We start from the raw sequence: 24,278 nt of genomic DNA, 5'->3' as shown, positions 1-24,278 counted from the left end.
GGGGCCTTTTCAGGGCAAAAGGTACAAGTTTTGCAGAATTGTAGTTGTTACTGACAGGGTACCTTGTCAGCAATTGGCAAGTAGTTGTCCAACTAGTACCATCAGTATCCCTGGCAGCTTCCGTTTCTTTTGGAACTGCTTTCTTGGCTGTGAAGAACGTCTTGATGGTAGGAATGAGGCATATTATAGGCTAGCCTGTAGTGCTAATTTTTTTCTTATTTAGTATATCTTATTAATAATTTTATGTATTATTTACTATGAAGTTACACACACACCTCACATTGAAATTCTTAATAAGCTAGAGTCTACATTGTCTGTGGGCTGCATATACTGGTTATTAAGATGACAAAATGCTAATTAGTATACAAAGAATCTGCCATATAATGATGCAGACAAAGTATTGTAAAATTTCTTTGAATTTTTTGTGTGGTAAATTGTTAGTCTGACAACACTATTTCTGGTTCCAAGAAATGTAAGACAATTACTTCATGAAATAATTGAAATGATATTTTTCACAGTAATTATATCTAGTTCTTCTACTTTATTTTTCACATTCATTTAGAAACAAAGAAGTTTTTCCCTTTTTCAAAATTTTAGTCAGTCTAAGGCATGAAATTTTGTAATTATGCAGAAGTGTAATGTTGGAACACTTTTTATCTTCTCTGTTAGAAGTTATTTGTATATTTGTTAGTTATCCAAAGATTTATTCACGCTGATATCCATTCTCCACTGCCCTTCCTTCCAGACAAATATGATTTCTAGTAACTGTTCTCTGTGTATTCAAACTCTCTGTATATAGCACTGTGTAGCATCCTATTCAGAAGGTAGAGATTTGTTGCTAAATCAACAAAGTGGAATTCTAGTCAAATCACCAGACTTGAGGTTTTTTGTTTTGTTGTTGTAGGAGTTAAGAAGTGATTGCTCTACTTCACTGCTTGGCTAAGAGGAATAGAGGAAAAAAATCATCTTTAAGAAATTTTAGTTTTAGATCCTGTTTGTATTAAAAAAAAAAAAAAAAAAAAAAAAAAAGTCAAGTCTAATTACTTTTGAAGCATAGTTGAGGAAATAACTCCCAATTATAACTGCACGCTGTAATTTCTGGACAGCTTTACTAAACTTACTGAACTTCTTTCCGTTTTCATATTCAAGGTTGTAATAACCTTGATGAAGCAGGTCCAGAAGGAGAGATATCCATTACATATTCTAACTGTGCTACAGCTTGGAACTGAAACCAGAATTAGAAACCATGATTTGACTGCAACAGCATATCTGAAAAAAATTACCATGAAGTGCCTTGAAATAACTGGTAAGTATTCTATATAACTGAGTACAGTGAGTGCAATCAACTTCTATAGCAAGGGGGTGGCATAGTTAGAAATAACTTTTAAAAAAGCAGGAGGAGGGAGGGAGAGGTTATGTCCAACATTAACTTAGTGTCACTGCCATTCTAGATTCAATAAATCTGTTTTACATGATACCAAGTTTTACTCCAGTTGCTAAGAGTTAGCTTGAGCTAATTTACTTGAGTTAGTTGCCTACTTTGAGTAAGAGTGACCATTCTGGGAAGTATTCTACCTGTTCAGAGTGTTTTGAGCAGTTACTAAATTGCTGCAACTTTGAGCTCTGCATATATGCTTTATTACTAGTTCCAGCAGCACTGGAAAATCAACAGATACATCCTTGATAGGTCAGGTAATAATTCAAAGTGATGTTGAAGTGAGGGTAGCTGATACATAACTAATAACTGATATGTAACTAATACATAGCCATCTATTAAAATAGAGAAATATTTTATCAAATTTTGTGTAAAGCTAACAGTAGAAATGTAAATAACTTTTTAGTCTTGAATCTTCTTTCATGACTAAGTTTTGTTTTGACTTGTTTAAATAAAAAGGTGAATGCAGCATTTCACAAGATAATTCTTCATCTGCAGCTTCTAAATGAAAAGAGCTGTTTGCCTTCACTGTTTCAGCAAGAATAGTATACAGTGGAGAATTAACATGAAATCAAGTTGTGAATGGAAAGACTTTATAATAACAGAAGTATCAGTAACTTCTTTCTTTATTTGTAGACTCAAAAGGGAATCCACTTTGTGTTATTAATTCTTCGAGTGAGACTGGTGAACATCTTCTAAAAATGGAATACGTTAAGGTTTTGATACTTTACAAGATTTTATGGGGAATAAAATAAGGCTTCTGTACTTAGCCTATGTTAAAGCTTTTCTGCTTGTGTGTGTAGCTTTTCTGCTTGTGTGTGTAGCTTTTCTGCTTGTGTGTGTAGCTTTTCTGCTTGTGTGTGTAGCTTTTCTGCNCTTGTGTGTGTAGCTTTTCTGCTTGTGTGTGTAGCTTTTCTGCTTGTGTGTGTAGCTTTTCTGCTTGTGTGTGTAGCTTTTCTGCTTGTGTGTGTTAAAGCCTGTAGGATTTAGGTCTATAGCTTATCAAGGTCTTCTCCCAAGTATCTGTTTGCCTATGAAATGTAAATAGTAAGTGGCCCTTTACCAGTGGTAAAAGCAGCATTTGAGGAAAGATATGTTGGTAGATAAATATTTAAGAAAAAAAATAGATTATCTTTCAGAAAGTGCATGAATACCTGGGAATCTGATAGATGTCAGGAGCAATGCTTTTTTTCTGTTATCTATAATGACTTATAAGTTAAGTTTTTTTGAAAAAGTACTAAGCACAAATTGATCCAGTTTAAAGAGAAGTTTATAAATGGCCAGTTGAATTTTTGCAAAATATGCTATAAAATGTCACTCAGCAAAACATGGTCAGCACTGATTCTGTTTGACTTAATCATATGCTTTAGACAACTTTGTCTTCAGGGTTCATAACTTTCCTTTGTTTTCCTTTGCAATGGAAAAAATTAGTTCCAGTTTTTAAAGTAAAGACTGATTGTGTGCTTGGGCTTCTTTTTCCTTTGCTAGGCTGATGCTGATGGACCAAATTTTGTTACTACGTACAGAAGCACCAAACAAACCATCAATGTAAGTACAGGAACGTATTTCATAATCTTTTTAAGCTTCTCAAATGGTAACAGCTGTATCAACTTGTTTGTTGCCTGTTTAATGCTCACTGAAGAGGGTGAAAAAAAAAAACACCTCTGACTTCCTAATCTATAAAGCTTACTGTTTTATATTTATTCATTTCAAAGAGAGTTTTTTAAAAAAGGTGACTTTTACAGAAGTACTTAGCACTGATGCATTATTTTTAAATGGAAGCCGTAGATTTTTAGGTGCTTAAAATTTGTGAGGACATATTTATAATTGAAGCCTCTAGAATACGTTTTATTTCTGGAGTGATAAATTTGTCAGCATGTGAAATGAGGGTCTTGTGTTGCAGAGCTTGAAGTTCCTAAGAGTGAAACTGATGTGAGGTGATGCATCAGACTAGCATGCTCAGAGGTGTTGTTTCATCAGTGTTCTTTCTACCTCTCCCAAAGTCAACTATTTGTGTGTAGTATTCCATTGCATCTCGGTGTCTTCTGAAGCAAGCAGGTTGTTATTCTGCAAGCCATGGGAATTGTTGGGTTTAAAATGGATCCTTTAAGGCAGTAGTGAGTGGTGGGTAGAGCTTGCTTCTTGACAAAAACTCTGCCACATGCGGAATTTGAAGTGATTGAACTACTTTACTGATAGTGAAGAAAGCTGACATTCCTTGATGTATCAGCATCTACCAAGAGTTGCTTCAGCCTAGAAGACTGATAGCTGCTGATAGTTTTCAGTGAACTGAATGAGCTACAGCAGTTGATATTCATGTACTTTCTGTTCTGACTGGAGATTTTGTATTTGTTATCTTGTTATATGGTACTACTAAAATATTTCTCCACGTGGTCCTGAAGATGTCAACCAAAGTGCTTCATTGTCATAGTCCATGGTGAAATATAGCAGAATTAAGTTACTGAAAAAGCTTACTTGTGTTACATAGCAGTTTTTAGGTTGGCATAGTTCCTCTGTATCTGTTGTAAGCTTCCATTCCATAGCTCCCTCTTCTGTTCCAGGGTTTCTGCACGGTGCTAAGTTGAATATGGAGAGGGTGAGATGTGTGTGAAATGAGCAAGGCACTTTTTTTCTCAATTCCATGACAGTAACTTCGATTTGTTACACAAAAGACTGGTAATAAATGTTAAATAACAGTGTTGCCTTATCTCCTTGCCCTTGTTTTAGGTTTTCTTCTCGTGTTTGGATATAGTACTTCACACAGAGGCTTTACTTTCCATCATGAGTTTCCTTGCATTCAGTGTTCCATCAGGTGGCCTTCCCAGTACTGATAAAGCGTCAGATCACAAGCCTCAAGTAGAACAGAAAGAAAGTACTCTCAGACCAGGTAAAATGGTGTTAGAAATGCCACACTTGAGTAGATTAACAGTATCTAGCCTTTGCTTTTGAAGCATACTGCTTCAGGTGACTGCATTGCAGTCTATTTAGTGAAATAGAATGCACACACAATTGTACGTGGGGAGAAGATAAACTAATTTTTTTAAAAAATGTTGTCTTCAGCGTTAGTGTTTGAAGAGGTCAGATATTTTGGTTGATACTTATGTTGCTTAATCCCACAAATTCTCTATACTCCATGTATTTTTTTTCCTAAATAGCGGACCAACTTTTATAACAAATGTTGAATAAAAGATATTGCAGTAGACCCTACCAAAGCCCTTCCAAAGCATCAGTGTCACAACTTTATTGCCTGTTAGTCTGAAGGACTGTAAGAGTGCTTATGCTGATTAAAATAACCAGTCTTGAGACATGAGAGAGCAAAAGGAAGTTCTGAACTGAGCTGTCCCCTCAATATTGTGTTTGTTTCAGCAGTGGGGATCTGTAACCTTGAAATAGTATGAGTTTTTTTTTTATGGAAGTTCCTTAAAGATATTTGGTTAGGTTTGTGTGGTTGACTTTTGTGTTTCTGTTGTTGTTTGTAAAATTCAAAGTTTTCTAATCCTAACTGAGTTTGTAGTGGCTTGTTGTATTTTGCATTCCACAGCCACCTTGGATTTTGTGCCATATTTTTTTTTTCTTTTCCGAATATGCCCAAATTAGTCTCACTACTCCATGCAGAAAGGGACACTTTATCATGTGAGACAGCATTTCAAATAATGAAATATACACTGTATTCAGGGTACTGTTGCCTGCAAACTGAAAATTAGGTATTAATGAGGAGAAAATATTCAGTTTTAATTGCTGTTTGCCTGTGTTAGTTGGTGACTGTTCTTGTGCCAGAAAAATAGGACTGTGTTAATAAAGGCGTATTTAATTTCATGTCCAATAATTAGCCTTAACTTTTTAAGGAATAACTGCAAATTGTTTTTGAACAGTTCATATATGTACAAAACATAAATAATGTAAATTTAGTTTTAAAATTTTAAGTTATGATGTTTGTTCAACATGTGTCACTACTTTTTCGCATTCAGCGTCTAGTAATGCAGCTCATGATATCTATGAATTGAAACTCACTGCAAAGCTAAATGCATTCAGTATCTCTGTTTGTGATCAGACCTATAGAATTGCAGACATTAGAGTACAAGGTAAGGGTTTTTTATTTAAATATTTTGACTAGTTGATGATAGTGAGGAATACATGATATTCCTCCTTCCTTCCCACTCCCTGCTTTTGAAAAGCTAATGCGTACAATGTATATGTGTTTCTGTAACATCTGTTTGAAAGCATTTTAATCTTATAACATGACTGCAGTTAATAATTTTAATAGCCAAAGTACCTATGAGGGAAGAAAATGTTTGATTTAAAAAAAAGGGGGGGACAATTAAATTCTGAATAGATTAAAACTGAAATGGAGGCACTTGTTTCATAAGTAACACAGGCTTATGTTTTTGAATAGTTATATCCTAGCTAGTGTCAGAAATTTGCACCGTGGTCCTAGAGTCAGTTGAAGTTAGCAGATGATTCATACGCAGTAAGATCAGGATTTGCTTCTTGGGCTTAGCATTAGTTGTTAAACTGCATAATTCTCAATTCCAAATAATTCTTGTTCTTTGTATTCAATTTGAAATAAATGCTTCTTTCTTAAAAATGCTTACTTAATAAAATGCTCCTTAATAAATTGTTACCTATTTTCTCTTCCTTCCATCCAAAATCAGGAATGGATGCATCTGTAGCTATGAAAGCTAAAGAGATAGAAGTGTTCTCCAGACTTGAGGACATTGTAATAACAAATGTTGATCCAAAGACAATCCATAAAAAGGTGATGTGCTGTGTAGATTATTTTAAAAAACAAACAACAATTCTTAAAATTATTTAATGAAAGCGCTGTAGTTTATTTGCTGTGTTCCGTAATACTAAGTATGATGTAATGCATCAAATATTGAGCAAAATTTCAGTCGTTAGAATTTCCTCTACCTCAGGGATGCAAAATATATTTCCATTCAATATTTTGTTCTTAATCAGATTTGCATCCTTTTTTTCTTCTAATGAGTAGTGTAAATATAAAATGGACTACAGATAACAAACTGAGATAAGGCATACCATAAAATAACTGATTAAAGTTCCTTTTGTGCCTAACATATATGTATCCAAGTATTGCTGACAAAATGCAGTTGATCTGTTTGTGGAAATATTTCTTGTTTGATAACTTAAGCAATGATTCTATCACAGTACTGCCTAGTGATATTAACTATGGACTTCATCATCTAGGCTGTCTCCATAATGGGAGATGAAGTGTTTAGATTTCAAATGTCACTTTATCCAGATGCTACAGCAGGGGACGCCTACGCAGATATGTCAAAGGTGGATGGTAAAATGTCTCTGAAAGTTGGCTGCATCCAAATAGTTTATCTGCATAAGTTTTTTATGTCTCTTTTGGTAAGACATCAGTTTTAATTCTGTTATTGGAATTATGAGGTTAAACAAAACAAAACAAAAATGCTTCATATGCTGTTAGTGACCACTTCATTGTAGTGAGCTGGTCTACAAGCATGTAGAAGTATTTTGCTGAAGAAGTATCTCTTTAAAGTTGCACTGCATTATAGAGGAATGAAAAATAAGCAGGATGACAAAAGCAAGCAGTGAATCATGTGGTAGCTTTAATATCTTAAAAACTAAATAAGTAAATGATGTTTTAGCTAGTACATGATTCTTACTTTTTTCTAGTTGGAAGCTTGTATGATGGAATTAGAAGTTTCATATTTCTGCCACAGCTAAACTATTTTTCTTAAATTTACCTTTTGTCTGGAGCTTGCTTTTTATGAGTTTTTTTGTCTGTTTCATATAGGCTCTTGTAGAACTCTTACCTTTTTACTATTTTCCAATAGAACTTCCTAAACAATTTCCAAACTGCACAGGAGGCCCTGAGTGCAGTCACAGTCCAGGCAGCAGAAATGGCTGCTTCCAGCATGAAAGACTTAGCTAAAAAGAGCTTCCGTCTCTTAATGGATATCGACTTGAAGGCTCCAGTTATAGTTGTTCCTGAATCTTCGACTTCCTATAATGCTATGGTAGCTGATCTTGGCTTAATCAGAGTTCAGAATGAATTTAAATTGGTGTCTTCAGATGAATCTTCTCTTCCTCCAGTCATTGACAACATGGATGTGCAGCTGACTCATTTGAAATTATCAAGGTATACATGGAGTTTTCTTCTATGTTGAGAAATGTTCATAAAGAAAGCAGTCATGTTTCATATGCAACATTATTGTATTATTGGAGTATTATAGATAGAAGATGAAAGTGTACAATAAAAGCTGAGAAGTGCATTTAGATAGAAACACAGACATGTCCACAGTCTCTAAAACTTCTTAAAAAACAATGGTATTTATAGGAAAGTAACTGAGTTGATCTTAAGTACGTGTAAGCGCATACCGGGGCATAAGTGCATGTACACACACACTACCCACTTAAAAATAGATACGCAAGTAATTCTGCAAGATTGCTAAAAGTGTGTTTTTCAGGATTCTGCAGCTGCTAAATCTCTTTGAGCTACTGCTCTTCTGCCTTTTGTAGGTGCATTATATCTGCAGATTCTCAACCAGATACTAAAATTCTCCATCCTGTGAGTCTGACTTTACTGGTCCAGAGAAATTTATCAGCAGCTTGGTATCATAAAACCCCAGCAATTGGTATCAAAGGAGACCTAAAACCAATGCAGGTAATATCATGACAAATTAGAGCTAAACTAAAAGTTGCATTTATTTTTGTGTTAGTATTTAGTCTAGTTCAGGAGCTTGTAGACTCATTGCGATTTGGATTCTTTACAGAATGCTAAATGACTTCCAGCCTGACTGTTCAGTTTACAGCTCTGTTACAGTTTTGATATCATGTAATGAGTAGCTTTGGTGTGGTTGCATCTAAATAGAATAAAACTTATTTTTATTTACTTTAGAGTCTGTTGGAGCCATCCTTTGAATCAACAATCAGTAAAATCTGTCAAGTTTATCTGTTCAGTTAGCATTTAAAATCTAGTTATAAGACTATAAATTGTTTATTCTGTAGTATTCAGGGGGTTTTTTGAGTGTTGAATAGATTTATTAGAGATTCGAAAGGTAGATGTGGATCTCTTTTATTCTCTCTTATATTACAATATACTAGAGCCCAACAGTTCCAAATTAAGGTTGGTATCTTTGCAGCATGTGAAAGGTTTACTTTCTCTTTTCCAATGCTAGCCATTAGGATTTAAATGGAGAGAACTGGATTGGGAAGCTTTTTAATTGTTCATCAGTCCTACTTCATTGCTGTGTATGTACCATGGCCAAACCTAGTGCTTGCGAAGCACAGACAAGCATATACTGAAAGAGTACCAATATAAAACCTGAATGCAGAGAAAATGTTAAAACAGTATGTGTTCTGGGCTTTTTAAGTGAGTGCATTTTGTCATTTCTTACTGTGTTTTTTTTTAAACCTCATTATAATTGGATTCAGATTCAGTAACTGTTTAAAGGCTTACTGAATAACAGTTGCTTTAGAGTATACTGCGTAAATCTTGGTTTTAATTTTATCTCATTATGTTTCTCTATTACTGAAGTGTTAAGTAGTATCTGTGATCATAAATTACTCATTTAAGTAGGCAAAGAGCCTTTAAAAGACCAGAAAGTGCTTAACATATGTAATTTTAGTTCTTGTTATAACTCGTATTTATAACAAGTACTTTAGAAAAAATGGACAAATCACTTTTTATTAAAGTTTAGGATGTTTTGACCAGGATTGTTTTGACTGACAGACTTGTTATGGTGCAATCAGCATGTTGTTTCTTCTCAGCCTTCATGTACTATTGATAAAGATAAGGTTTTGCACTGGAAAGAAATACCATCACCAAAAATGAAGCTGTGGGCTTGTCACTTTGCAGATAGCACTCAGCGAAGACGATCTAAATGTTGTCATGAAAATTTTACTTGGAAACCTTGGAGGGGCTTCTTCCCAGCCAAATACTGTGCAACAGAGCATTGAAGATATGCAAATAGTAAAAAAAGGAAGTGTTCCAAATGAATCTGATTTCTCTGAGGGTATGTTCAATTCAAAACCTGAATAGATTTAAGGCGAAGATTACTTGCAAATTCAGATATGTTTACTCAAAACATGTCAATGTGTCTAAATAACTTAGCTTTCGTAACTGTTATTTTTATTGTATCTATGAAAAGTTATAGATATGAATGTATGCATGTGCTAAAAAACATTGGCATGTGAGCTGTTGATAGTCAAAAACTCTGTAGCATGTTTTTTTGCAATTCGTCTTTTACAGGAGTCATATTCTTGTACCTGTATCAAGGGCTTTTAAAAGTAGCAGGTGATTTAAAAAAAAAAAAGGGGGGGGGGACCCCCCCCTTCCTGGGCATTGACGGAGCCTGGGCACTGCTGCTGCTCTGCAGTAGTATCACAGCCCTCTCTCACTGTATCAGCATCAGGAAGTGTGGGATATGGCTGCCCCCCCCCAGATGTTAATGCAAAGTTATAACAATTCAGGATATTCTATTTTTGGTGTCAAGTAGTGTGTTAGTCTAAACATTGTCTCTGGATGAATATTGTAATGCTTTGGCAAAATCATTTTGTTCATAGCTTAGTAACATTCTCGATGTCAGAAAATTCCTTTTCAACTTATGGTTCAATTGCTATGCTGTAACATTTTTGAAGCTAAAGGAAGAGAAACTCTTGACAGTCTTGGTAGTCTCTATAGTTCTTCATTAAAACAGATGAAGAACAAACACACTTAATTAGTTAGAGCTTTCTTAAAGTTCTTAAACCAATCTATGCTAGCTAATTTTAATGTCCTTTGAATAGAATAAAGGGATATGCAATATACAAAAATGCAGAATGTCCTGAGTAGTCTTCCTAATGTAGAGCTCTTTTTCTGTGACTTTCTGATCTTAATAAATAAAAGAAAATCCACAAACCTGGTGTTCTAAAGAAATATATAAGTATTTTCTTTTCACTAACAGATCCTCTTCTTGCCATGGGACAGAGAAATGTTTCCACAGTTCAGTCTTCTGCGGAATGTTATACAACGCTTAAATTTGACTTTAATTTTGAGTCACTTTCAGTAATTCTCTACAATAGCAATAAAAATCAGGTTTGTGACAAAGCTTTTACTCTGGGTGGGGTGGGGAATTTAAACCTCTCACATCCAGAACTCAGGACAGTAAAACAAAGATATCTTTCTGTTGTGTTGGCTTTGTAATTCTTGCCTTGCAGAGCTTATGCAATTTATCCTGAAACTTTGAAACTTCATGGGAGAAGAACGTTCATCATTTGAAGGATGTCTGTGCATTTCTAACTTGCACTTAAAACAGACACACACACACACACCCCCCCCGGAAATCACCATAAAAACCCAAATTGGTCGTTCCAGTTCTGTGAAATAAAAAAGCAAATGTGAAGAATAGGAAGTGCTAGTGCCTAGATGGTGCTAGTTCAGCACATGCTGTATATTTAGCTAGTAAGCAGAGCAGATGTAAGCTGCAAGCAACCAATCCTTCCCTCTTGCGTTGCCCTAAGTGTGAGCAATAGCAAACATCCTTGCTGTGCTGAAAACAGAAGAGAAGGGTGTGTAATATTACCTCAGTATCATCATGTAACACATTGTCCAGACATGAAGTTCTTGCTTTTTGAAGTTTGATATATAGTGAATATGTGGTGGCTTTTTGTTAGGAAAAAGTAATGCAGAAATTTGTCATGCTTTTCATTTGAGGGGTGTGTGTTTTTTCTTTTCAAAAAGTTTTTGCAAGATGAGCATCAGCAGGAAGAAAATCACTGTAATGGTATTTGATTTGAATGTCTCTTTCATATCCTTCCCACGTAATGCTGAGTACATTTTGGACTCCTAATTGTAAATGGGGTTGGCAAAGCATGTAGGTGTGATGGGGGTGGAGGGATTCTCTGGTGGGAAGTGAGGATGGAATGCCTTCGCTCCTGTTTTCTGAACAGCTGCTAGAAATACAGCGAAGCAACAACTCAACTGCAACCCAGTTTGTTTGTTCTGTTTTCTGTCAGCTTCTTGGACTTAATTTGTATGATTGGAGGATTGATGAAAGCAGCAGGCTAACTTGATTCTTCCATTTCTCAATCCAAATGTATGTTTGGTGCTAGTGTCAAGAGAAACATGCCTACTATGTTCTGTGATAGCTAATTTTACCATTTCTCATTATTCTGTAGAAGTCTCTGCTTTCGGTGCATAGTGACAAATTACGCCTTGGTGAACTCCGCCTGCATCTCATGGTATCATCAGGAAAGATGTTTTCGGATGGCTCGATGGATATTAATGTTAAACTGAAGGCATGTACCCTGGATGATCTCAGAGATGGAGTTCAGAATGTGACTGCAAGGTAAATTTGAGTATATCAGAAATGAAAAAACTGTATGTAATTTGGGAGGAGGACTATTTTTCTTTGTTCTATACTTTACTTCGTGTGGGATTGATAACATTTATGAAGGCTTTCAATTTTTGTCATACTGTGCTCTAAATCAGTGAGTTATGTAATTTTAATAATTCTAAACAGATTTTTTATTTCTGTCTATCTCCCAGATCATCCAAAACACAAAGTAAGTGGGAGGTTTGAGTATTTCAGTAAAATTGTATAAAACAGCTGAGCAGAGCAAGCAGCTTTAGCTAGAGAGTTTGGTGCGCTGAACCTTTAGTCTGATGGTTATGTGCTGCATAGTTGCTTCTTTAGCTGTAGCACAGAAATTTCAATTTGAAATTACTCCTCTGTAAGAGAAATTCATATCCTCTTATTTCTGTAGAAAATGCTCGTTCCTTATGTTATATATATTTTTTTAATAAATGGAAGAGGGAGAAGTAATGAAACTACTTATGCAGCCTTGTTGTACTAGATCTATCTATAATGATATTTGAAATAATTCTTATTAAACTTATTTTGCAGAATGATAGACAAGAAAGATGACACAAATAACAGTTCTATGATAGATCTAAGCTACAAGCAGGATAAAAATGGAACTGAAGTAGTTGCTGTCCTTGATAAACTCTATGTATGTGCCAGTATGGAGTTTCTGTTGACAGTAGCAGATTTCTTCATTAACTCAATGCCAGCGTCCTCAACTGAAAGATCTGCGCAGCTCCAGTTAAAGCATGTTGCCTCTGGGAAGTCGAAGCCAGAAAAAGGTTTGTAAAACTTACTATTTTTTTCCCCCTTTTATAGACTTCATACTGAAAATAAATTATCCAAAATTGCTTGCTGTCAGACTTAAGAAACTCTTATTCTTCACAATGTGTGAATTGACCATGGTCATGGATTATTCTGAGGAGTAATAGATCTAACCTTGTTAGGCAGTAGAGTGACTTTCCAACAGAGATAAATACTGAAAATTGCTCATGCTAAACAGTATTTTTACTCATCTAATATTGTAAAGAAATCATGCTTAGGGTAAGTGCCATGTGGATAGTAGTTAAAGTAAAAAGAACTCACTTTTTAGATGCCAGTTGCAAAGAACATCTTTACTCTTACTTTCACAGACTGGGAATTTTGAAACTTTAGTTTGTTATTTCAAAGCAATTATGGAAAATAAGTTTTTGACTGAAACAAACTTCTGAGGGGTTTATTTTGTTTCTTTTTAACTGATTGCTGTGCTCCCTTGACTTGTGGTCAAACTTAATCTGTGGGTTATGTCATCTGGTCTGCTCCCAAAAGCCCTCTCTTTCGGAAACTTGGTAGAGTGCTGGGAGCGAGCTGCAGGTTCTCTGAATTGCCATAGTGATGTGAGCAGATCACTCTGCTGCTCTTCCCTTGCATCTCCGACAAGGAGATGCACACAAGTCCTGTGATGAGGAAGAGATAGTAAGTGCTTCAGAAAAATGGCACTTGGTGAACACTTGTAACTACATAAATTGTATTGCTGGATGTAATCTATGGTGTCTAACTATCTCTGCTTTTTCTGTAGTGCACCAAGTGTCACCTTGGCACCTGTTCCATTGTGTATGTGTGATGTGCCAATGTTTCCAGGAATTATTAGGCTTAACCTATATAATGAGTCCCAGCATGCAGGAGGATCACACACCACTATACTGCCTATCACTGCGAATCAAAGTGGCTTCCTCAGCCACCAGAACATCACTAGGATAGAGCATTCTGATTTTAAGTGGGATAAATATAATATGATTCTGTTCTTCTGTTTGAAGACTGAGTGGGTATTCAGACATGAAATTCCATATTGCTGATATTGTTTCAATTAGTAAAGCTTCATTCTAAAGAAGTTAGTTACTTTTGATAATGAACCAGCAGTTAATTTCCATCTTGGCTTTGTACAGCCAGTACTTAGACTGACTACAGTGTATATATTGAAGGAAACAGTTCTTTCATAAAAAGGCTTTTTACCAGTTTGTGGCTGATTTCTGGAAACTGAGTCTCTAAGTATGTATGAGACCAGACTTTACATGTTCATATTTCCGTAATCATATTTCTGCAAGTGATTCAGCAATTTGATTTATGGAACATAGTGTCCTGGTAAATTATTATGATAATAGGCCTAATTGTAGCATGGTGTTTCAGTTTCAGCAAAGAACAACAGTATTCCTATATAGGATGAAACATTAGCTGTTAAATTTACACTTCTCAAAGCTATGCACTCTTTTTTACACAGTTTAGTTATTACATATATAACAATGTTTTCAAACTTCTTATATTCAAGTTTGTTTCAAGTTTTTTTTGTTTTTTTTTTTTGTTTTTTTGTTTTTTTTACCTTCACAGAAATACCAGTACGGTCAAATATGACAGTGAAAGCTGTGATCATGGATCCAGAAATTGTGTTTGTTGCAAATTTGACCAGTGCTAATGCCCCTGCCTTAAAAGTTTCCTTCCAATGTGACTTTTCTCTGGCATCTGGAAAGCTTGCACAAAGGATGACAGCTCAAGTAAAGGACTTCAAAGTGTTGGCCTGTGCCTTTCTCCGAGAAAAACAAGACAAGAGTGTTACTACGGTAAGAAAACGTTTTCGCCCTGAGAAAAATAGTGAAAATTGTTGACAGGCATGTTCTTTAGTTGACATATCCATAGCACTCAAAAAATTCAGTTTCCTTCTAACTTTATTATGAAGGTAGGGAGGAACTATGCAGCAGCCATGTCCTATTTAAAGATGAATCCTTTATCAGTATGCACAAGACTTCAGCTAGTAGAGCTTCATCCGAAACCTCTATCTGTGCATTGGTACATTAAATTTAAGGTTCCTTAGTGAAGAAATTACATAAGAGGTTTTTGAAGACTAAAGCACTTCTTTACATCTTTGTTGCTGACTGTCAGTTTACTTGTTGCAGTAGAGTGTGGTGATCAGTGTAGCCATACACACGTGGTTCAGAACATCATTTACTCATGTCAGGGAGCATTAAGCAGCAAAGGTGGCCTGTGTTGTTCATCTCACACATAGTATCTTTCCTTATGCATTTAGTATACTTAAGCATTCACTTTTATTTGATTATATCATCAGTATATCTATGTGTTGGATTTTTGCTTTTCTTTAAGCTTTATGTCAAAAATGTTTATTTCACTAGCTCTTTTAAATTTCTGGTACAAAAGAGCTTTTGTGTGAGTTTGAATACTGGTATGAAACACGATAACAATCTGTTATAACGTTATAACATATGTTTTAAGTAGTATTTTATGTGGCCTGCATCCATTGGCCTATGGAATTAAAAAATACAAGAGCATTAAGAAGGCTGGAATCCTGGAATTACCTTAATAATCAAATTAAATTTTTCACTCAGGTATTACAACCATGTTCTTTGGTAATGGAAAACATGACACATGTCTCAGGGTTACAAACTGTGGTAGTAACGATAGAAGAACTTACTATAAAGGTAAGCAAGATGATTAAAGCTGTCTTTGGAAGAACAGTTATGTCTCTCAAAGGAGCTCTAGCTTGGATTTTGAAATTTATATATTCCTATTCAAAGCTTCCATTTTCCCCATTAGTTTAATTCTGGTAATAGGCACTCATGCTCTTCAGAGCTTCTCTGTTTTGGAAAAATAATTATGTATATAGTAACTCATTTCCCATTTTGGCAACCTGTTGACAGAAAAAGAACAAATTTACCTCAGATACTAGGCTTCCTCCTGCCAGTGTCTTCCAGATTTATACCCCCCCCCCGCTTTCTCTTCGGAGACTTACAAACAGGAAAAATAAAACTACATATAGAAAATATGAAAAGGTCATGTTGTATCCATGTTAAGAAAATATGGAATGCTTTCTACAGTTAACTAAAACATTAGTGCTTTTAAACGATGCAGGGTTCTGGTGGTTTGTCAGTGTGGGTTTGTGGGTTTTTTGCACATGTAGTTACACTAGCTGCTTCACACAAGAGCATTTAAATTTAAGGCTATTAACTTGATTTCCAGGATGATATACAATGTAGAATACCATGTTCTTAATAGGTGAAGTAATAAGCTAAGTATATCTACAAGAAAGGCCTTTCTGACTAAAATTAGATAGCACTTCTTTAAAATGTTCACCGATTTGCATTTTTGATCTGAAAAGGAGGTCAGTGGTGAAACCTTAAATCTGAAACAATAGTACATTGTATGCTTAAATGTACTGTTCATAGAAGTGGTGTTGTACATTACTCTTCAAATATGCTATTTTGGACACTTTGAGCTGCTTAAAAATTAACTTTAATATATTGATGCTTACAACGTAATAGGGAAAAGGTGGATATTGACCGCAGTTAAGGGACTGCCATATATCAGTAAAAGTAAGATTCCAGCCAGAGAATATTGTTCTTGAGCCTGTGGAATTATGAGGGAGAAACTAGAAAAATAAAAGTAGGAAATGAAAGTAAGAGTCGGTCCATGAATGGATTCTGTTTCTTGATCTTGTAATATAAGTTGCTTACATCTTGTGAGTGCCTTGTAATGCTGTGTATCTGTGTAAAGAATCCCAGAGGTATTTGCCATTTCCATTTCCTCTGTATTTTATATGCTGATCAACTTTTTAAAAACATTTTGAGCTATGAGGGTCGTTGTCTTCTTTTTCTTCCCTCTCAAGATCTCACCAATAATTCTCAATACTGTGATAACCATTATGGCTGCCATAAAACCAAAAACAACAGAGGACGATTCTAGAGGAGCAGCTGAAGTTTCTGAAAATTTGTGGCAAGTGAAGCCTATCGATCAGTGCAATGCTTGGTTTCTTGGTGTGGATGTAGCCACCGAAGCAACAGAAACTTTTAAGGACCGTGAGCATATTCTGAAACAAGAGAAGTTTGACATTGTAGTGAAATCTTTTCAGATCACCTTGGAATGTGGCCTGGGACATCGTACTGTTCCTTTATTGTTAGTAGAATCTGTATTTTCAGGTGTTCTTAAAAACTGGTCTTCACTCATGGAGGCCACAGCTGATACAGCACTGGAGGTATGTGGAATCAAATTATTATCACTTTAAAACATTTCTTCACCTTTCGTAATGTTTGAGTAACTTCATTTGTAGTAGGATTTGTAAGTGCTAGATTATTGGTTTACACTGTAATATTCTTAATTCTTTAGTACTCAGCAAGTATGATTGAGCATAATACAGTTTTATAGACTAACTATATACATAGATGAACATTGCTATGCATAGACTTTTTAATGGTAATCGCTACTGTGGAGTCCTCTTTGTTTCTCTAATATTTTTACATATTCACTCTTTGCTGTGTGAACAGTGAGCTTGGCCAAGTACAATATTCATATTTAACTTTTTATTGCTCTAGCATATCTAGCTAGCGTTCACTGTTTTATGTCTCCTCTGAATCTTCTCTAAATCTTGGATTGCACCAGTGCTGTATTTGTATTGCCACCTATTGCAACTCTTTTTCACCATGATATGGTAATTTCTTAGATGGGCTAGGCCATGTAATTAGTCTCTTAGGGAGGTGATATGTTGAAGTTTCATATAAACAGATATGAGCTGCTGTGTACGATAGGTTAACTACATTTTAGTCAAATTCTGTCAGTTTACCAAATGTGCCCTATATACTCCATTGTCTATTGGATATGCAGATGGCCTTCTTTGCATTGCTAGATGTGCATGTCATGATAGAAGATATCAATATTTGAGTAAAAGATGCATTTCTAATCATATATATGAACCTGGGTAAGGAACTGTCCTCCCTGGAGGAAGGTGGCATGAAGAAGAGAGGAGGCAAGCTGCCAGAACTATTTGTCTGGTCCACAGCTTCTGCTGTTCAGATTTGCAGTGATTGAAGGGAAATAGAAGCTGGATGTGGACTATAAATTAGATTAATTGTTCCAGGGGGCCAGATCCAGACTAAAGAGTTCTTGCCCTGGCTGAATGTTATTTCATAGTATCATGAAAATACTTACAGCATTGAAGTTCTTTGATCTGAAAGCTGTTTTCTCAGGCACCATAGGAGATAGTAGAGACCTGCATTATGTTAGTAAAGTCATGAAACCAAGTTAGGGAATTTCCAGGTTGTCTGGTCCTGTTTCTCTAAAAGTAAGTCAGATAACATAAAATGATGTCACTTAAGAAAAATGTATGATATGTTACACTTTTGTGTGAGTATTCATTTTTGAAGCCTTTAAAAATTAATATTAGGCCACTGAAATTTGAAACCAAGGTTGAAAAAAGGCAGTTTTTGATGATATGAAAGTGTACTAGCTGCCATAGAAGGAGCTTAGTTCTTTATTTTTTAGATGCCATATTTAATTTTGGTTCTTCCTTTAGGTTCACTATTACAATGAAACTTATGCAGTGTGGGAGCCTCTTATTGAACGAATTGAAGGAGGGAGGAAGCAATGGAGTTTAAAGCTGGAAGTATGTAAAAATACTTGAAACTCTGGAATATTCACTGTGAATAGACAGCTATTATGCTAATAGTTTTATGTAATACAGCATTTCAAATGCTGTTGCTTTGAGGGAGTTGTGCAATTTGACATGGAAAAATTCAGTCTATATTCAGAAAAACCTTATGATGTCTGCTGTTGTTTATCCACTGCATGGGCAAAATGAAGCATGTGGTCAGGCATACAGAGTGGGAAGAAAATAATTTGTTTGTCTTCAGTATTGGTATAAACTTTCCATGTTACTGGTAAGTTCACATATTAGATATCTTACAGATTTAGAAAGTAAAGTAGGTTTTTTCTTTGCTTTGGAAAAATTTCACATCTAGGTAAACCTTTTTCCTATTTTAACATAGGAGAACGTAGTTCCTTGTATGCATAGCTGCCTAATGAAATTTTTCTTTTAGGTGAAGACTAACCCTGTCCAAGAGAGAAGTCTGATGCCTGGCGATGATTTTATTGTTCTTCCTGAGCCGCAAACTTCAGTTAACATCTCTTCGAAGGATACAATGAATATAACGATATCCAAAAGTTGTCTTGCTGTTTTTGATAATTTAGCCAAGGTAATCCTAACAGGCAGAAGGTGCTGAATTATTTGGCTTTTGAAGAACTTTGTGCTGCCAGTCACAAGTCACTGATTGTTCTGCAGCCCTGACAAACGTTATCTAATGGGAATGAGGAGTTGGACTTAGTCCTTTAAGGTTAACAAAAAGGTGATGTTGGCTTTTGAAGGAAGGCCATTCCTGTGTTAGGAGAACACATGTGCTTATGCAGGACTTGGGGGTGGTGTTGGTGGAAGGGAAGTAAAATTTTCTTTTAATCCGTCAGAAAATAAATTGTAGGAAACAACTGTGTTTCTTGAAGCATTTAATTTTTGTTTAGTCTGCTCCTTAACCTCCTGCTTGTAGGACTGTTCCTTAATAGCATGCTATGAGAAGCTTGGTTTTCGGGATTGGCCTTCAAACTGAGGAAGTAGAATGTTCAGTGTATTTAAAAAAAAAAAAAAAATTCTTTTTCTTTTTTCCTGTGTCTATAGGAATGCTTATGAGTATTCTAGATTATATTTCCCCTTTTTTTGTAGAGAGATGAATTCTTCTTCACTGAATCAAGCTATTTATATAGAGTATGACTTATGTATATTTATTTTTGTAATTCTAAATGAACATCAGTTCTCTAAGAAAGTGAGAGAGAGTAAGTTCTCTAAGCAAGTATAGCTTATGCTGTTTTGGGTCAGTTAATATGGCTTTGTGTAATAACAGTGTTTGGCAGAAGTTGTGGTTGAGGATGAAGTATGTATTTGGGCCTTCTGTGTCCCAAATCTTTTAGTTTTCTTCTATAACCTAAAAATGAAAAAAAAGTCCCTATGAGGTGTGTGAACACTTATTGTGGTATCAACGTTTGCTGCAAATCGCAAAAGAAAAATGAAATCTTTTGGAAGTAACCTGCAGTCTCCTGAAATACCACTATGCAAAGCATAGGTGCTACAGTGTATATAACTTTTTCTAATTCAAAATAATATTTTCTTGGCAATTTTTTTAAAACCTTTCAACCTTACATTCATGTTGTGGCTGTTTGCATATGACATTTTATATATGTTCTTCATTACAGGCATTTTCAGAAGGGACTGCATCCACGTTCAACTATTCCTTTAAAGACTCGGCTCCTTTCATAGTGAAAAATGCCCTAGGTGTTCCTCTCCAAGTGCTTCCTAGCTCTAATTTTCGGATAGTTGATTCAGTTGAAAAGGAAAACATCAACAAAGTAGAAATTGGTCAGAAAGTAGAATTGGAATACTCTGGTTTTGAACCTCTTCAACGAGGAAAGTTGTCTGCATTGTACCGACAAGAAAGCTCCCTGTTCTCTTTAAATTTAGGTATTGTGCTGGGAAACACTATACATTATGATAGTGTTGAGAATGGGGGAAAATAGGGGAGTCAGCATGGTAATCTATAGGTTAAAATCAATGTGATCAAAATTCAGGTGAAGTACATTCTGTGATGAAACTACTTCTGACTACTGATGAAAATTAAAAAAAATCTTTTAAGCCAACCACTACTGGACTTCTTATAAGGAAGTAAAATTCCTTCTCTCCAATTTTTCCAGACTGAAAAGTCCAATTTTTACTTTCTCATAGGAAAAAAATGGAAAGTTCTCTACTGGAGTCATTGATAGACCATCTTACAGACTCAAGGAACATAGGCCTGTAGCGTCTCTCTCCTTTTAAACAGAATTTTCATTCCTGGTCATCCCCACTACTATAATTTTTATTTCTGTAGTTAGTCACTTAATTGAGAGCAGTTACGATTTTTCTATGCTTTCAGCTTTGCTAGAAAATATTCCTAGGAGACTAGGACGTGGTAACTCCTAATACATAATCTTACTGTTTTTTCCTTTTCCATCCCATCCTGTATGAAAGTATTGAGCCGTGATACCAAAATTATGTTCTATTTGCAACTGTTCACTCACCCAAAAAAATACTCAAGTGTAATGTTTGGTGTATTTATCATGTTATGTGTAAATAACAATCTGAAGTTAGGAAAAGTAAAGATCTTCAGAGTATTCTGCCCTTAAAGCTTTCCTTTGCTTTTCCCTTGCATTCAAATATCATTTCAAGTTACTTTTGCTAGAGGGCAACTTTGGTTGTTGTTAGATTTAGAGAATTGTAAGTATTGCTCAAATCTTTAAAACAGTAATCTGATTTGTAAGTGTTTCTCATAATTAAGACTTTTTTTTTTTTTTTTTTTGGATTAGAAATTCAAGGATATAAAGAGGTGGTAAACATTCCCATAGCCAAACCAGGTCGTCGACTGTATAACATAAGAAATCTTGTTGATCGTTCAGACTCTGTCCTTATACAGATAGATGCTACAGAAGGAAATAAAGTTATTACTGTACGATCTCCTCTGCAGGTAAAAAACAAAACAAAAAAACCCTCCCCCCACAAAACCCCCCCAAATACCCCAAAGCAGTGTTCTCTCAATGAGTGACTTTGCTTTTATTTCTTAATGCACTTTGTTTGAGATCATCCTTTTCCAAAAAGCTGCTTAATGTAAAAGATAATGTATTTTGTGTATGTGCTTTTCCCTGAGAAATGATTAAGATTGTGGAGGTTTTTTGGGTGGGGGGAGGGGATTGTTTTGTTTTTGTGTTTTAATTTTGGCTTTCATAATATCCTCATCCTTGAGGTTGGGATATGTACCTTTTATATGATGTGATACTTTAAGCAGGTTTTTTCAATTCATGGAGTTTAAAAGGAGTGCAGCCTTCTCATGCTTGCATATGGTTTTCCTTCAAAATTATCTCTGTTACTATTTAAGGCAAGTGTAAGTCTGTTTCCGGAGAAGCTTAATTAAATCTACTAATGTTTTTTTCCTTGTTGCTATTCGTACTTTTTCCTTTAGAAATTTGTACAATACAAATGTAATCAAACTTATGCATTTTTATCATAGATCAAGAACCATTTCTCCATCCCATTCATAATCTATAAATTGGCTAGAGACTCCAGACTGCTGGAGCCCATTGGCATATCTAAGCCGGAAGAGGAATTTCATGTTCCTTTACATTCTTACAGGTACGTTCTCTCTATTATATAGGACACTTCATTATGAGACTGATATACAAACACAGCATTACTGTGGAAGCTTAAATGTGCACTTGGAACTGTTTCTTCCTCACTGGGGTTAATAAAAAACGAATGTTATCTTTATTAGATAGTTGTGCAGTATGCTGCAATAGCCCTCCAGAATGTTAGCAATTGCTTTCAAATGGGTGAAGTTCGTTGTCAATGCAAAACTATCTTGTGTACTGTTAACCTGTCCTCTTTCCATAGGTGTCATCTATATATTCAGCCAACAGGAATGTTAGAAGGTCAATTCAAAGAGTCCACAACTTATATTGTTTGGAGGGAAGAGCTACATCGGAGCAATGAAGTAAAATGCTTGTTACAGTGCCCATCTACCGAGACAAATTTCTTACCTCTCATAGTCAGCACAACAGCTGTACCTGATCAACTGAATTTTATTTCAACGTGTGGAGAGGAGTGGGATCCTGCCTACATTATCCACCTTTACCCTACACTGACTGTGAGGAACCTTCTGCCATACTCATTGAGGTATTTACTTGAGGTAGGATATCTTTCAGTTTTGTTTTTAAAGCCTTTACTTGATTTTAAACAAGATTACATCCATTTAAAATGGAAGGTGAATGTACTGTAGAAGATATTAAATGCTGCCTGATGTATTTTTTGTTATAACTGAGTGAGTCACTTGATGGATTGGTTTGTGGGATTTTGGGGGGTTAACTGCTATTTCTTTGGGTATGCCGTGCCAGTTTTGCTTTGCTCCTGAAATAAGAATCCTGTACTGGATAGGACTTTTTCTTTTACACCCTTCCAAGATCCTGTTTGTGTTCTGCAACATAGCTTTTGGCTCTCAGGGAGAGGCATAAGGAAAAGTGCCTGAGCTATCTGGAACTCATTTCTTCCACAAAAACACAACTTCTCTCTCTTCTGACATTGACCCTTTATTAAGGACTATTGTGAGGTGTCACTTGCCCAGATTATAGAAGAATTCTTTGCAATATACTATGCAGAATTTTCTCCTCTTCTGTCAGTATCTTCAGTATCTAGTATTTCTTTCTCTATGAAAGCTGAGTGATTTTCAGTAAATAGAAAAGGAGTGCAGATTTAGAACCACCATCCTAATTTGTCCTGCTTATATAATTAGCTGGGGCTTTCATTTAAATCTGTCTCTCACTTCTGCGCAGAATACTAATGGCAGAATTTCCAGCTTTCCTTCCCTTCACTGCACTTCAGTACCCAAAGTCACAGAATGTAGAACATGTTGTTGCCTTGAATGAGAAGCCAGAAACTAGTGGCTCAACTCTAATTCTGAAGTCACTGTATTTGCAGGCAGATATGTGCTCATGGTATTCATACCCTTTAACTGATCAAGCCTGGTCACTGCTGAATACAAAATCTCAGTAAAAATTAGGAAAGCTGTTGTTCCGGGATGCTGCTCCCTGGGGAGAGCTGGGTTATCAAACAGCATGGCCCAGCGGTCAGGGTTTCCTGCCCTGTATGTTATTAATGTGAAAAGTCTGAGCCATGAATCTGCAGAACAGCCCAATTCAGTGCTGCACCTAGTATCATTGGTATATAAACGAGAACTCAAGGCTGAAATCCATTGAAAAACATGGAGGAGGGAGGGAACAGACAGTGGATGTATTGGAGCCGGACTGTCTTCTTGAAATCCAGAATCCTTTTTACTGTCCTGCAGGAAAAGTGCTGTTGATCTGAAATTTTTCATAAGATCAGGCTCAAATAAAAATGATTAAGCATTTGGATACATGGTACTGAAATACCTGAAACGTGTGCATCCTGCAAAAGAAGAATAAAATGCTGCTTTATGGACACCTAAATTTTCTACATTAAAAACCTAATTCTCCCCTTTTAATTTTACTACAGGGAACAGCAGAAGCTCGTGAGTTGCCAGAAGGGAGTGCTGCAGATGTTTTTCATTCAAGAATCAATGGTGAATTAATGGAGCTTGTATTGATAAAATATCAAGGCAAAAACTGGAATGGACATCTTAAAATTCGTGATGGGATGCCTGAATTTTTTTCAGTGTGTTTCACGTCACATTCTGCAGAATTGATGACAGTGGATATTTCCATACATATCAGACGAACTGGAAGTCGTATGATCTTGTCTGTGTTCAGTCCTTATTGGCTAATCAACAAGACTTCCCGTGTTCTCCAGTATCAAGCTGAAGATACTCATGTGAAGCATCCAGCAGATTACAGAGATATTGTTTTGTTCTCCTTTAAGAAGAAAAATATTTTTAGTAAAAATAAGGTATGCTTATTTTGGGTGGCCTTTGTTGTTGTTGTTTTTAAAGTCCTCTTTTGAAGAAAAGAACTAAGCTGTATTTCTTATTCCCCTTCTCCTGCCCGAGTCTTCTTCTAATATCATCTTTCCCAGACCTCAAGCACAGACCAATAAACCAAAATAAGAATAGTGAGACTACATGCTTAAGCCTATCTTAACTTATAGAAGGTTTTGAAAG

General features: G+C 35.6%; 1 protein-coding gene across 1 annotated transcript in view; it reads left to right on the top strand.

Annotated features, from left to right (window-relative positions):
* The window catches only part of VPS13C (vacuolar protein sorting 13 homolog C), a gene marked incomplete at its 5' end in the record, with an annotated part of 79,594 nt that overhangs the window by 23,711 nt on the left and 31,605 nt on the right, over nucleotides 1-24,278 (top strand). The window contains 23 exons of the mRNA XM_026059358.1: nucleotides 1,150-1,306; nucleotides 2,072-2,151; nucleotides 2,924-2,983; nucleotides 4,163-4,322; nucleotides 5,404-5,517; nucleotides 6,088-6,191; nucleotides 6,641-6,808; nucleotides 7,258-7,562; nucleotides 7,943-8,087; nucleotides 9,282-9,438; nucleotides 10,369-10,499; nucleotides 11,582-11,751; nucleotides 12,310-12,548; nucleotides 14,131-14,360; nucleotides 15,141-15,233; nucleotides 16,418-16,783; nucleotides 18,098-18,187; nucleotides 18,621-18,776; nucleotides 19,822-20,086; nucleotides 20,965-21,122; nucleotides 21,663-21,784; nucleotides 22,043-22,337; nucleotides 23,678-24,067. Of these exons, the coding sequence (XP_025915143.1) occupies nucleotides 1,150-1,306; nucleotides 2,072-2,151; nucleotides 2,924-2,983; nucleotides 4,163-4,322; nucleotides 5,404-5,517; nucleotides 6,088-6,191; nucleotides 6,641-6,808; nucleotides 7,258-7,562; nucleotides 7,943-8,087; nucleotides 9,282-9,438; nucleotides 10,369-10,499; nucleotides 11,582-11,751; nucleotides 12,310-12,548; nucleotides 14,131-14,360; nucleotides 15,141-15,233; nucleotides 16,418-16,783; nucleotides 18,098-18,187; nucleotides 18,621-18,776; nucleotides 19,822-20,086; nucleotides 20,965-21,122; nucleotides 21,663-21,784; nucleotides 22,043-22,337; nucleotides 23,678-24,067 (4,155 nt within the window). The remainder of the gene's footprint in view (nucleotides 1-1,149; nucleotides 1,307-2,071; nucleotides 2,152-2,923; nucleotides 2,984-4,162; nucleotides 4,323-5,403; nucleotides 5,518-6,087; nucleotides 6,192-6,640; nucleotides 6,809-7,257; nucleotides 7,563-7,942; nucleotides 8,088-9,281; nucleotides 9,439-10,368; nucleotides 10,500-11,581; nucleotides 11,752-12,309; nucleotides 12,549-14,130; nucleotides 14,361-15,140; nucleotides 15,234-16,417; nucleotides 16,784-18,097; nucleotides 18,188-18,620; nucleotides 18,777-19,821; nucleotides 20,087-20,964; nucleotides 21,123-21,662; nucleotides 21,785-22,042; nucleotides 22,338-23,677; nucleotides 24,068-24,278) is intronic.

Source organism: Apteryx rowi, unplaced genomic scaffold (genome assembly GCF_003343035.1).
Source record: "Apteryx rowi isolate R43461 unplaced genomic scaffold, aptRow1 scaffold_156, whole genome shotgun sequence".
NCBI lineage: Eukaryota > Metazoa > Chordata > Aves > Apterygiformes > Apterygidae > Apteryx > Apteryx rowi.
The sequence above is the reverse complement of the archived record's forward strand: the minus strand, read 5'-3'. Positions and strand labels throughout refer to the sequence as shown.